General features: G+C 52.3%; 4 protein-coding genes across 4 annotated transcripts; 2 read left to right on the top strand and 2 right to left on the bottom strand.

Moving 5' to 3' along the window:
• Positions 1-263: 263 nt before the first annotated feature.
• Positions 264-2,500, top strand: COCCADRAFT_4369 (carbohydrate-binding module family 50 protein; the record flags this gene model as incomplete). Its single annotated transcript, XM_007713263.1, has 4 exons — positions 264-403; positions 473-1,333; positions 1,411-1,536; positions 1,591-2,500. The coding sequence occupies 4 exons, from the start codon at positions 264-266 to the stop codon at positions 2,498-2,500; spliced, it is 2,037 nt and encodes a 678-aa protein (XP_007711453.1).
• A 252-nt stretch (positions 2,501-2,752) lies between these two features.
• COCCADRAFT_94042 (uncharacterized protein) lies at positions 2,753-4,885 on the bottom strand (the record flags this gene model as incomplete). The annotated part of the gene is made up of 7 exons (XM_007713293.1): positions 2,753-2,967; positions 3,004-3,384; positions 3,441-3,865; positions 3,915-4,165; positions 4,216-4,430; positions 4,483-4,557; positions 4,690-4,885. 7 exons carry the CDS (start codon positions 4,883-4,885, stop codon positions 2,753-2,755), a joined length of 1,758 nt encoding a protein of 585 aa, XP_007711483.1.
• A 1,944-nt stretch (positions 4,886-6,829) lies between these two features.
• Positions 6,830-8,211, top strand: COCCADRAFT_94031 (uncharacterized protein; the record flags this gene model as incomplete). The annotated part of the gene is made up of 2 exons (XM_007713292.1): positions 6,830-7,370; positions 7,424-8,211. The coding sequence occupies 2 exons, from the start codon at positions 6,830-6,832 to the stop codon at positions 8,209-8,211; spliced, it is 1,329 nt and encodes a 442-aa protein (XP_007711482.1).
• Positions 8,212-9,104: 893 nt separating this feature from the next.
• Positions 9,105-11,956, bottom strand: COCCADRAFT_94032 (glycoside hydrolase family 31 protein; the record flags this gene model as incomplete). The annotated part of the gene is made up of 3 exons (XM_007713291.1): positions 9,105-10,343; positions 10,410-11,641; positions 11,701-11,956. 3 exons carry the CDS (start codon positions 11,954-11,956, stop codon positions 9,105-9,107), a joined length of 2,727 nt encoding a protein of 908 aa, XP_007711481.1.
• Between the last annotated feature and the right edge of the window lie 537 nt (positions 11,957-12,493).

Below are 12,493 nucleotides of genomic sequence, written 5' to 3'. Positions count from 1 at the left end.
TCCTACGCGATGTGGCACACGGGATGGCGATAGAACCAGAATAAACGACGCATGTAAGCCGCTCGGCTGTGGCGCGTAGAGCTTTCTGGTGAATGCCATGTGAAATTGTGGGTTCTGGAGTTGGTGTAGGAAGAGGACGCGTGATATCAAAGTCAGTGCCTCAAAGTCCTAATACCTTGAGGATCCTCCATTTGGCATTTGATTCCTCGACTGCCGGATGCTTTCTACAGAAGTGTCACTCTTATGAAAGTAGATTCATACTCATGACTTCTTTGAAATCCCTCTCGATCGTACTTTCCATTGGCCTGGTACAGTACGCTTCTGCTTTCACACTATGGCCATTGGTAGATCCTCAGGGGCTCTCCGGCGTTCTTAACATTTCTACCACATGTATTGCTGCCTTGTAAGTCATCTGACTCTGGATTGACTCTATCTCAATCGCTTTCATAACTAAATGCTAAGTATGAGATAGGAACACAACATTAGATTGTGAACCGAACCTGTTTCAATGGACTTCCAACGTGGACAACATCTACTGGAGCTCAAGCAACGCATCTGATCTCTGCACCACAAGGTGTATTGAATCTAGTCGTAAATGGGTTGATGAAGTTGGCGGGTCCTGTGACGGCGAGTTCCTCCGCTCAGGAGATCGTGAAGTTGACGCGGAAACGCTTGCAACCCGGTTCGTCGCTGGTCTTGACATTGCATGTCTAAAGTCCTCCTCCAACCAATGGTGCTTTGTTGAGTCTCAAGAATGGGTTGGCTCCGATGTCATCCGACCAGACTGCAATGCCGACCCTTCTGACCCCTGGTGCATCAATCCGGCCAATGTATCCGCCGAAAACAGTCGCATGGCCAACATCTACGACGATGACCTCCTATGCTCAGAATGCTTCTTGAAGCTGATGCATGCTCGCATCTCATCGGAGTTTCTGCCTGACGAAGACCACTCCGACTACCTTGTTCAGGAGTTCCAGGACATCCAGAATGTCTGCCAAACCACTATTGCAGCCAACATAGCGACGAGATCACTACCAAACTACATGGTCGTCCTGACTCCAACGCCATCGTTTGTGGAAGGACCGGGAGAAGTTTTCGAGCCAGAACCAGAAGCAACTCAAATGTCCTGCGCGGCAGATCAGATAGTCATCAATGTCATGGGCACTACGTCCAACAACAGCATGCAAGCTTGCAACGACATTGCACGCCAGTACAACGTGTCGACTGGGAGTCTCGTATATCTCACCCAAAACGAGGCCTGCTACGTTGAAGATCAAGAGATCTGTGGTCCTCGCGGTTGCTCGCTTTTCCACGTAACCAAAGGCCAAACCTGGTATGTCTACACTGCCACCCCTTTCTCCCAACATACATTTTTGTAACAAATCACCACAAACTCTAACATCTTCCCAGCACCTCCATTGCAGCCGCCGTGTCCGAAGGCACCAACCCCATCAACGGCGCCCAACTAGCAACCTGGAATCCCAACATCCTAGGTGCCTGCGACCACCTCGTCGAAGACCAATACATCTGCGTCTCGTAAGTCACAACCCCCCTCCCCTTCCACCATCCCAACTAACCCACTCTCACCAGCCGCCCCGGCGGCTCCTACATCCCCCCCTCCAACTCCAGCCTCCCAGACGACAACGACGGCCCCATCCGCGGCGGCCCCGGCAGCACCCCCACCCTCGAAATCATCGACAACCCTTCCACCCCGATCTCGCCCTGGCTCCTGCACGAAGGCACCCCCAAAGAATGTACCCGCTACGTCCTCGTCAGCGCCGGCGCAAACTGCTGGAAAGTCGCCAACGACGCCCGCATAACGCAACCGCGGCTCTTCGAACTAAATCCCGTACTCGGTCCTACCGGTGAATTCTGCAATACAATGATTTGGAAGGATTATTATTACTGTGTTGGGGTGAATGGGGAGGGCGCTCCGATTACTACTTCGCGTCCCGCAACTGGTACTCTGTCGAGTGCTACTCGTACCTCGACCACGGAAAGTGTACCCAAACCGACAAATACGCAAGCAGGCCAGCCTGCTTCTTGCAATAAATGGCACACAACTGGCGATGGGGCGAGCTGCTGGGCCATCATCACGGACTCAGGCGTCGCAGCATCGGATTTCTATGCTTGGAACCCGGTTCTGGGGTCGCAGGGCGAAAACTGCGGTACGCAGATTTGGCCAGGGTATTCATATTGTATTGGTGTTTCGGCTGTGGCTGCGCCTACTCCTACTGCCTCTGCGTCTCGCACTTCGACGACGTCGGCGCCGAGTACGACGGGTCCGGCTAAGCCGAGTGAGACGCAAGCGGGGATCGTGGGGAACTGCAACAAGTTTGTACGAGCGGGTGATGGGGATGGGTGTTGGAAGCTTGCGAATGATGCAGGGATTGAGAGCGCATTGTTCTACAAGTGGAATCCAGTTGTTGGCGCCAATGGCGAGAATTGTGGGACGCAGATTTGGCCAGGGTATTATTATTGCGTTGGGGTTAGTGGATAGTAGGGTCTTTGAGTATATATTTCTTGATCCGTTGTATGTGAATAGACTCGTTCATTTCTGTGCAAAGGACCAGCCTAACCTCTATAGCTCTTGATTTGAGATTTCGTTGAGGATACATGGACAAGGTCGAATCAACACTTCAGTTATATTCATGAACTTCATAATGTAGAAAAGAAAGATTGTGCTGACGATTAACCAGCATGTCATTATATTAAATGATTAAATTATTTGAAAAACGTGGTTGGTAGTTCATCAAGGGTGATGACATAAAAACCTGTGCATCCAGGCATTGTTACCCTTCTCCGGATCCTCTTTGCTCATCTCGCTGTTTGCGCGTGAAACCTGTACAAACTTGGGCCAGGTATTTGTGAGGACAAGGTACTTGATTTCTTTCTCGGCAGAATCGAAAACCATCTCGTTGAAGTTGTCTGGAATCTTGATGTCGGCCAGCGTGCCATCGAGCCAGCCTGGCTCCATGTGCGCCACAGCTCTCAGGTTGGCACGTCCAAGATTGTCAAGGCTGATTGCGCCCTTGAGTTCCTTGATAGAATTGTTTGCGCTCTTGTCGTGAATAGGCATATCAGAAGCGTCGTCTGGGTAAACATTGTCGAAAGGTGTCGCGTCGCCGCTTGACGATGATGAATGGGAGTTTCGGCGACGACCAAATAGTGCAACAGCAGCTTCTACAAAGACATGATGAAGTCGCTTCATCTCCTTGGAAGAAATGTTGATAGGAAACTCTGAAAATTCGAGAGAGATGAAATGAGCGTAGATGCGGACAGCAGCCACAAATTGATTGCGGTTGTGCTCCGCGGTCGATGATTTATGCGAAAACCATTGGCGTCGCCAATCTGCCGCATGGGTAAGGAAGCTGACGTTTTCGCCTATTGTGCGGTCAGTGCATGGTCAACTAGACAATGCGCATCGAGAGAGTACGTACCAGAGAAATCCTTCAATGCAGCAAACTCAAGGAGTGGCATAGGGTTGGTTCGGAGAGCGTTCTCCAAAGCAGTCATCGTCAAGATGTCTGACTTCGAATCAAACGACTGTTTGCTGAAGCTAGAATCACCAACGGACTGGAGGGCAGTTGATCCCGAGAACTCGCTAGGACTCTTCTTCAGCTCCTCACCAGTAGCTGCGCCCAAGTCGTTGGCCGCTTGACGCGCCTCCCAATCAGCAATAGCATCTAGTGTCTCTTGGCGAAGCTTGTTGCCTTGAAGCACATCGCGAATGGTAGATCCAATTGTGAAGACCTCTACTAGGCCGAAGCAGACAGAGAACCAAAGTGGTGGGGGAAAGACCATGTTTACAACCCCGAACTCAGGAGCGTAGAGACCAGCAAGCCATAGAGGGGATGCTGGAAGACTGCGAAAAGTCAGCAGAGTGCGTGGTGCATGGTTTAGGAAAGACATACCCCACAAGACAACAGCAAATAGTCTGCAGACGCCAACCGTGAACATCGCGGATACCCCGAGATTTGAAGAGAATCCAGGGTGCGTATATCCAAGACCAGAAGAACTGCCATACAATCGATAGCCACCACTCCCACCCTTTGCTGCAGTTCATGCGTACTTCCATGCCGGTGCCTTTGACCGTGTAGTCGATGATACCGTAGTTGTAGTGGAACTTCCTTGAAGCGAAGAAAACAAAGACGACAAGTGCTAACTGGTCAGTGTTAGATGGAAATTCTTTCGGCTACGTGTTGACAATCTTACTTGGAAAGCCATGCCAATTCCAATGAAAATGAGTGTTCGTTTGATTTTGTCAGCGCGCTCAAGTCCCTGTGCGATTCTTCGCCATCGGCTATTGGCAACCTCTTGCGCCGCCTTCTCGTCGATTGGCGCATGGTCCTTGAGCGAGCTCATGCGAGCAAACTGCTTTTGACGGCTGGCGATGTGCAGAAATTGACTGTTGGAAGCATGGAACAATGCTGATTGCGATTAGTATGTTACTTGCGTCCTTGGACAAGTAGGAGTACGTACCCATGCCCACTGGCACCAAGACGGACATCATCCAGAACTCCACGGAGCAACTGACGACAGGGCCAATTACGTATGCTGATTGCAAGTAAAGTCAGCTCATGCTCTCAACGTATCAAAGGCGAGTAGACTTTGGTGCAGGAAACAATCGACTTGTCATCGACAAGTTCCTATTAGGATTTGAAGGCATAATTGTCTGACTTTACTTACCGAGACAGCAGATAGAGCCGTAGACGTGCAGTGGAATAATACCAGCGAATAACAATGGCAGTCTTCGTATGCGAAGAGAGGGGTGCTGACGATGAAACCAAAGAAATACAAGACATGCGACAAAGACGACGTTCCAGGTGATGAAGATGCTGGTGTAAACCCACCCAAGGGTGTCGAGCATGACGTGGGCCTCCATCTTGTTGTGTAAAAAAATTGTACAAAGGAGTGTGTTGAGCGTCGCAATCGACGAAACTGGTAAGCAAGAGGCTATGGGAAAAGTCGTGCCTTATACGGACGCATTGCGCTGAAGGGGTGTCGCTGACAGCATTGCCATCGGCGAACCATTGCGCGTAGGGGTTCAGCACACGAAAAGATCGACGACGAAACCAGCCGGCCTAATTCTTGGACATGGGAGTCGCCCGACTATGCACAAGCGACTAGCGTGGCAAAAGAAGCTTGCGAGGGAACGATATATCGTTAGTGTGTAGCTAGACACGTTACTAGAGTCGGAAGAGGCTTCGTGTATTGCGTTGAAGGGGCCAGTGCGGTGCCTGGCAGTCGAAAGTCTCCAAACAAAACAGCCGATCCTCATCTAATCGCACCATACCCCGGAGTCAGCTCCTTGTGCTTTGGTGGCTGCATTAGACGTAGATTTTTTTGGACGTTTTCGCAAGGAGCCCTTGGCTGATGTGGTTCATGGATGACTTTCGCTCCAAAACAACACTACAAGGGTCCAACACAGGTACATGACTTTGAGTTTGTATGCCGTTTTAGAGGACGAGATACTGAAACAAATTTCCGAGCCGCATTACCTCGTCAGGCGCAGCGTGTTGTGGCGTCAACAGACATGGCCTGGCCGACCTTGAGCCGGTGTCGAAGTCGAGAGTTAGTGGTCAGGAGTAACCGTTGCTATCAGCCTTCAGACGATGAATAACATGACTCGTATGGCAGCTACGGCGACTGTGAGTGGTCCGGTGTCCTGGTGTTTGGAGCTATTAACATTACTACGGCACTTGGCCTGGTAGGTGTGCATCCGGCTTATGCCACATCCGCAGGGTCGCGGGAGCTTCCTGAACAGGTGTTTAGCAAAGTCTAAATGCTCTATTGGTTGCAAGTAGCAAGTCAAAGTAGAATTGGGTAAAGGAGAAGCGGCTCTGATAGTACACCTGACCCTGAGCAAAGTGATGTGCAGACAACCATGAGTGAGTGAGCAACCTAGCGGATCGACGTGATGTCAAACAGGGCCCGAGCAAACTCTAAAGTCGTAAGACAGGGAATTCCCGGAGACGCGAGATCAGCTCCCAGGGCATTTCCGTGTCTATAGGCCATGTGATTGCACGGGACATGGCCATGAGCACATGGGTTGCATCCCAGATTGACATAGCGGCCGGGAATAAGTTGAGGGGAAGAAGCGCCGAAGCGTACTTCAAGGCTGAAGGCTAGAAGGGCAAAAGACCAGCTCGTGAAGGCGCCACCAGGCATGTCTTCAGCTGCACACAAGGGACGGCAGCAAGTGGAAATTTGCGCTCGCGGCCATGTCCGCGCGAGCAGACAGGTGAAGAAGAGAGAAGTCGACAATGGGTGTGATCGACTGGCGGCAGCAGTCACATTGCGCAATGCGCCGCCGGCGTAGCTGTCAAAGAGTGGGCGCTGAGGTTACAGGCGCCGTCAAGTCCCTTGGGTTGGTGTCGGCGAGGTGCTGGTATTGACGAGTTGGTGACAGACTATGATTACTATACTAGCATCATAGGTTTCCGTAGTGGGCCAATGCGGGTTTGCAAGGCGCTCAACCGTAGTTTGGTGCATGCAGGAACGTGCTATGTACACCGGTGCAGGCACATGTCTGCGTCGATACGGGACGGGATCCCCAGGAACAGGACCAGGATGCGGTATTCCGAGATGCCGTAGTGATGCCGGTGGATGGTGGATGATCAGGTACAGCAGGCGTCACGGTCCAGCCGGGCGTTTCAGCGATGACGGTAGTGGTTCTGCCCCGCCTGCCGGCTGTCATGACTCATGCGTCACTTGCCTGCGCCACTCACTGCGCCCCGCAGTCGCCCACCAAGCCTGTCGCATTTCCTTCGCCCCCGCCACACAAGACAACCACGACGACAACAACCCAAGGAAACAACACCAAGTCATGCCGCCCTCGCCCTGCGCTCTCTGCAGCGTCAATCGCGCGCTGATCCTGCGCCCAAAGGACCACTCCCGCTTATGCAAGACGTGCTTCATCACCGTCTTCGAAACCGAAATCCACCACACCATCACAACCAATTCCCTCTTCCACCGCGGCGAAAAAGTCGCCATTGGTGCCTCGGGCGGAAAGGACAGCACTGTACTTGCCTCCGTTCTCAAGACCCTCAACGAGCGCTACGACTATGGCCTCGACCTCATTCTCTTGTCCATTGACGAGGGAATCAAGGGCTATCGTGATGACAGCCTCGAAACCGTAAAGCGAAACGCCCAGCAGTACGACATGCCTCTGACCATCCTTGGCTACGCTGAGTTGTACGGATGGACTATGGACCAGGTTGTAGAGCAAGTTGGTAAAAAGGGAAATTGTACCTACTGCGGCGTCTTCAGACGACAAGCCCTCGATCGCGGCGCATCAAGACTCGGTGTCAAGCATGTCGTCACAGGACATAATGCTGACGATGTCGCCGAGACGGTGTTGATGAATTGTGCGTACTGCCTTGCTCACCATGTCATTGCGACCAAATACTGACCCAAACAGTGCTGCGAGGTGACCTTCCGCGTTTATCACGCACCACATCCATCGTTACGTCTACGCCATCGGCATCCTCCGACCCTGCCTCGAACACCAACATCAAGCGCAGCAAGCCTCTCAAGTACGCATACGAAAAGGAAATCGTCCTCTACGCTCACCACAAGAACCTCGATTACTTCAGCACCGAATGTATCTATTCCCCCGAAGCCTTCCGAGGCAGTGCGCGCGCTTTGATAAAGAACCTTGAACGTGTGCGCCCAAGCGCTATCCTAGACGTGGTGAGGAGTGGAGAAGACATGGCCAAACTAGTACCAGGCAGCGATGAAGGTTGCGGAGGTGCATGTTCAAGTAGTGCGCCTGTCACTGAAGAAGAAGAGGGTGGGTGTGGAAGCGCTCAAGGGCGTAGTACCGGTGGCGAGATGGCAAGTGTCGAAGCACAGCTAAGGCAGAACGAAGCCGCTGCAGATTCTAGCCTTGAGACTGAAATTACGACAAAGAGTGTTACCCGTAGTGCAAACCCACAGGGCCAACAAACCGATGGCGCTGTCCCACTTCTCAATGGCAGGAAAGCCAAGAAGGTCTACACGCCAAAGAAAACAAACAAGCAGGTCATGGGCCAGTGCAGCAAGTGTGGATATCTCTCTAGCCAAGAAGTCTGCAAAGCATGTGTTTTGCTTGAGGGACTCAATAAGGCGCGGCCAAAGAACAAGATCGAGGTTGGCTATGAGGTCCAAGACGTCAGCCTGAACAGTGTGCGCGACGAACTCGAGGCAACAACCATTGCGGGTGAATGAACCGTCTAGTATTGAATGTCCTTTCGGAAAATATGCCTGTGTCAAACCTGTCGACACACGTCCAAGACGGACGCCAGAACATTGCGCAACCTCATGACCCGTTGGAGCGGCCACCCACAGACTTTCACCAGTCACAAGATACACATCAGTCGGTTCCCGCTGTGAGCGACTGCTCACTTTCTGTGCACTAAAAACCAACAAGTGCCTTTTATGCCACGTGTATTTTGCCCTACGTGGGCTTATGGTTAAGAGGCTCGTGTGACCTATCACCTGGGTAACCTGTCAGTTGTCTTGGTCTCACCAGAGTCAACCCTCCACTACCCCGCACAAATGGTCGCAGTCCCCCCGGACGTCCTGTCTCACATCGCGCTGTGACCACAGCTAATCTGCACAACGTCACTGTCGGGAAGATCGGGAAGATCGGGAATGTGGACGGCACACATCGCTGCAGCAACGTGGTGCGATATTGACAGCATGGCCGATCAGGTATCACAGTAATACGCGCTCGGGCATAGCAGCTTTGGCGAGTGGCCAGCAGATTGACGGCTATACTCCATCCGCCTTGCATAGATGAGAGAAAAGCCACAGTCATAATAGAGTTGCTATGCTATGCAGCACTAGCGCCTTAAATGGTATCTCATTCCTATGCGTAAATCCGCTAGCCAATGCTCGCTCAAGCTAACATGTGTATCCGTAACCCCCTTAAAAAAAGCAAAACCAAGAACGCCATTCTACATGCCAATGATAGAAATGCCCACCCCAAACACGATGAGTAAACGCCGCCACCATGCTCCACCGCAGCGCGGCCCGCCTCCATCCGAAGTAACAGTAGTAGCAGTAGCAGTAGCACCGTCGGCCTGGGCAATAGCGCCGCCGACAGCACTCCTAGATAGTCACAACTCAAAGCCAAACTCTGTGTCCAAGGTCCACGGCCCCTTGACCTCAATAGTCTGCTTCTCGGCATCAAACTCGCCCGTCGCGCCCTTTTGCGCCTGTCCCAGCACCACCACCCGCGCAACTGCGACGCTCTCCGCGCCCTGCGCCTTGTACCCAAACGACCCCGTAGCACTGAACTTGCCATTATCAAACGAAAAGTTAATCTCGCTAGTGCCAGCTTGCTCGATGCTCTCGCCATCATCAAGGTACAACCGCCCCGCGGCTTTACCCTGCGCATCCGGGGCCACGAGCACGAAAAAGTCCTCGTTGCGCAGCGCCTTTGTGGTATTCGCGCTGTTGACGCGGTGCGGGATTACGCTTCCGCCGCGGATATGCACGGGGATGTCGCTGTAGGTTAGGTTACTGACTGTGACGTTTTGGCCCTGGCCCTGCACTTTGCCGTACGTCCAGTAGTCGTAGAAGACGTCGTTGGGCAGGTAGAAGGTGACTGTGTCGGAGTAATCGACAGTCACGGGCGAGATGAGGAGGGCGTCGCCGTAGAACCATTGTTCTTGGATGTCAAAAGTCTTTTCGTCTTCTGGGTAGAGGAAGAAGAGCGGGTTGATCATTGGTGTGCCGTCTTGAGTCTGGTAGTAGAGGGCGGTGTAGATGTAGTCCATGAGTTTGTAGCGGGTTTCAATGGCCTTTTTGGCAGCATTGGCGACAACGGGCCATTGGTAGAATTCTTGCTGGATGGTGCTGAGTTCGGCGTGGTTGCGGTAGAAGGGCTGGAAGGCGCCCAATACGGCCCAGCGTGCGCACATGTATTGGTCTGCGTTGCCGTTGAAGCCGCACACGTCGGAGCCGACCATGGGCATCTGGTGCATGGAGACAAAGGACAGCATCTGGCGGATGGAGGTGCGGTAGTGCTCCCAGATCGAAGCGTTGTCACCAAACCAATGTGCTACTTTGCGGCCGATTCCCGCGAATGTGGAGCGGGTGAGGACAAAGGGACGAACCTTGGGACGGCGGGCGAGCATGGATTCGCGGGTCGCCGAGGCCATCATGCTGCCGTACAGGTTGTGCGTGTCGTACTGCCAGGTTCCATCGTAGTTTGTCGTGTTCATGGCAATGGTCTGCTGCGAGACCTTACCGAGATGGCTGTTGACGCGGTAAGCAGGGTCAAACCAGTTACGGTCTGGGAAACCCTTCATGCTGCCGTTGGCAGATTGACGTGGAGTAATGACACCAGCGGACTGGCGTGTCTTCAAACCAGCGGGAGATTCACGAGAAAGGAGGTACTTGGAATCACGAGCCTTGACTGAGCTGTTACCAGAAGAAGGCTGGAACGATGCTGGGAAGCCGGGAATAGGGCGACCGGTATTTGGGCGAGGAGCATTTCCAGGCTTTGGTGGGATACCATCATCAATGGCTTTTTGGCGCGGGTTGCAAGTCTGAGGATCCTGGCAAAAGTTGGACGCCTCGTTCATGTCGACCCAGAGTCCGTCAAGGTTAATACCGCTATCAGCATCGAACTGCTTGAGGATTTCCTGTGTCCACCACTCCTGGGTGTTGGGCGCGAACCAATCAGGCCATGCGACCTCTCCGGGCCATTGGACTCCAAGGAGATCAGTGCCATCGGCGGCTTTGAGGAAAACTTCCATTTCGTGGCCCTTCTCGTAAGGCTCATAGTTGCCAACTGCATGAACGCCAGGATCCAAGATCAGTACGTACTTCTGATCGCGCGAGTGAAGAGTTGATACCAATTCACGCATCTTTGAGAGCGGGAAACGATCAGGGTCGGTGGTAAAGTCCTCGCGAAGGTTCATGTAGTCGATATCGGTCCACATGACCTCAAGAGGAATGCCAGCAGTGGAGTAGTTGGCAACGACTTCCGCAACCATGTTGACGTCCCAATATCCGTACTTGCACTGGTGGAAACCAAGGGTCCAGTATGGGTACATTGCAGAGTAGCCGGCAACGTCGGCGTATTGCTTGGAAACTTCAGCGGGCTTGCTTCCAGCCATGAAGTATAGGTCAATAACTCCACCGACAGTATTGTACTCGAGGTACTGGTAACCGCTGTCGGCCTTTTTGATGTCCACTTGCATTGGGCTGGAGTTGAGCATGAAAACACCATGAGTACCCTTGCCACCACGGTGGTCAAAATACACTGGGTGAGATCCATAAAGATTGGCGTTTGTGGGAATGTTAATGGACTCGCCGTTCAAAAACACACGCTCGTATTTATCCGTGTGGAAGCGGAATGAATCGCTGTGCTCACCGAGACCGTAGATGTTTGGGTTGTCAGGGAGCTTGGTCCGAAGGCGCACGTACTGTTTCTCGAAGACCAGGGGGACGGTTTCAGTATCAAAAAGAACTTCACCACCATCCCTGCGCTTGACTGTAAAAGAAAATGGACTCTCCTTGACATCAAATTGAAGGGCTGTGCTGTCCGTTGACGCTTGTTCATGCTTTGGTCGAGGGAAGACTGATTCTTGGACCTGGAAAACCTGGAGGTCGGCATCGTAGATTTTGACGTGTAGTCGCTCATCTGATTGGTTCTTAATATGAATGGCAACTTGATGCAGCAGCAGAACAGCGAAGACTCACTATTTTGGTACTCGACGAGCAACTTCAGATTCTTGATATCGTCGCTGTACGCATTGCAGGCGTCACCAGCGAGAGTGAGGTCGGCCGTCAAAGTAGAATCTTTCTCGACAACATTCGAGGCAGTATAGCCAGGGCAGCTATCCACTTCGGCGCGGCGAGTAAGGGTGGCAGCGAGGTCAGTAGCCTCGTGCACTAGAGGGGCCGCATTGATGAGGCTCGAGCAGGCGGCAAGCCCGAGCAAAATATGGCGTATCATCTTAGTCAACTAGACAGTGTTCACCAAGAGTTGAGAGCCGATTGTGGGGAAGGAAGAAGAAGACCAGAGTAAGGCCGTTCACTCCAGGACTATATAATGGAGGAAAAGCTTGGAAGTGAAGGCGCTTAGGTTACTGTTCACTGTAACGGCAAAGGGTAATAAGTGAACAAGGATGTGACTGAGACCTTTGTCCACCGCTTGACCCACATCATACTTGCTCGGGCCTGCACCCAAGAAAGACCACATGATGCTTTTCCGGGGAAGGAAGCTCATGCTAGGTCACAAAATGACAGCATGCCGAAAGAGAAGAAAGGAAAACAAAAAGGGGGGGTTTGTTTTGCCTCGCATCATCTCCGAATGTATGAACCAACAGTTGCCATGGAACACACACTCGCAGCATAGAATTGCGTACCTTGCGCGTTTTTTCCAGTCCCACAAAAGTAGTAATAGCAAGCAAATCAATATTACTTGCTGCTAGGATTCAGCGCGTAGATGAAACAAAACAAGATTTTTTGTATGGGTACTAGTCGCGGACTA

The sequence above is a fragment of the Bipolaris zeicola genome (assembly GCF_000523435.1).
Source record: "Bipolaris zeicola 26-R-13 unplaced genomic scaffold scaffold_58, whole genome shotgun sequence".
Lineage (NCBI taxonomy): Eukaryota > Fungi > Ascomycota > Dothideomycetes > Pleosporales > Pleosporaceae > Bipolaris > Bipolaris zeicola.
This window is presented reverse-complemented; position numbering and strand designations above follow the sequence as displayed.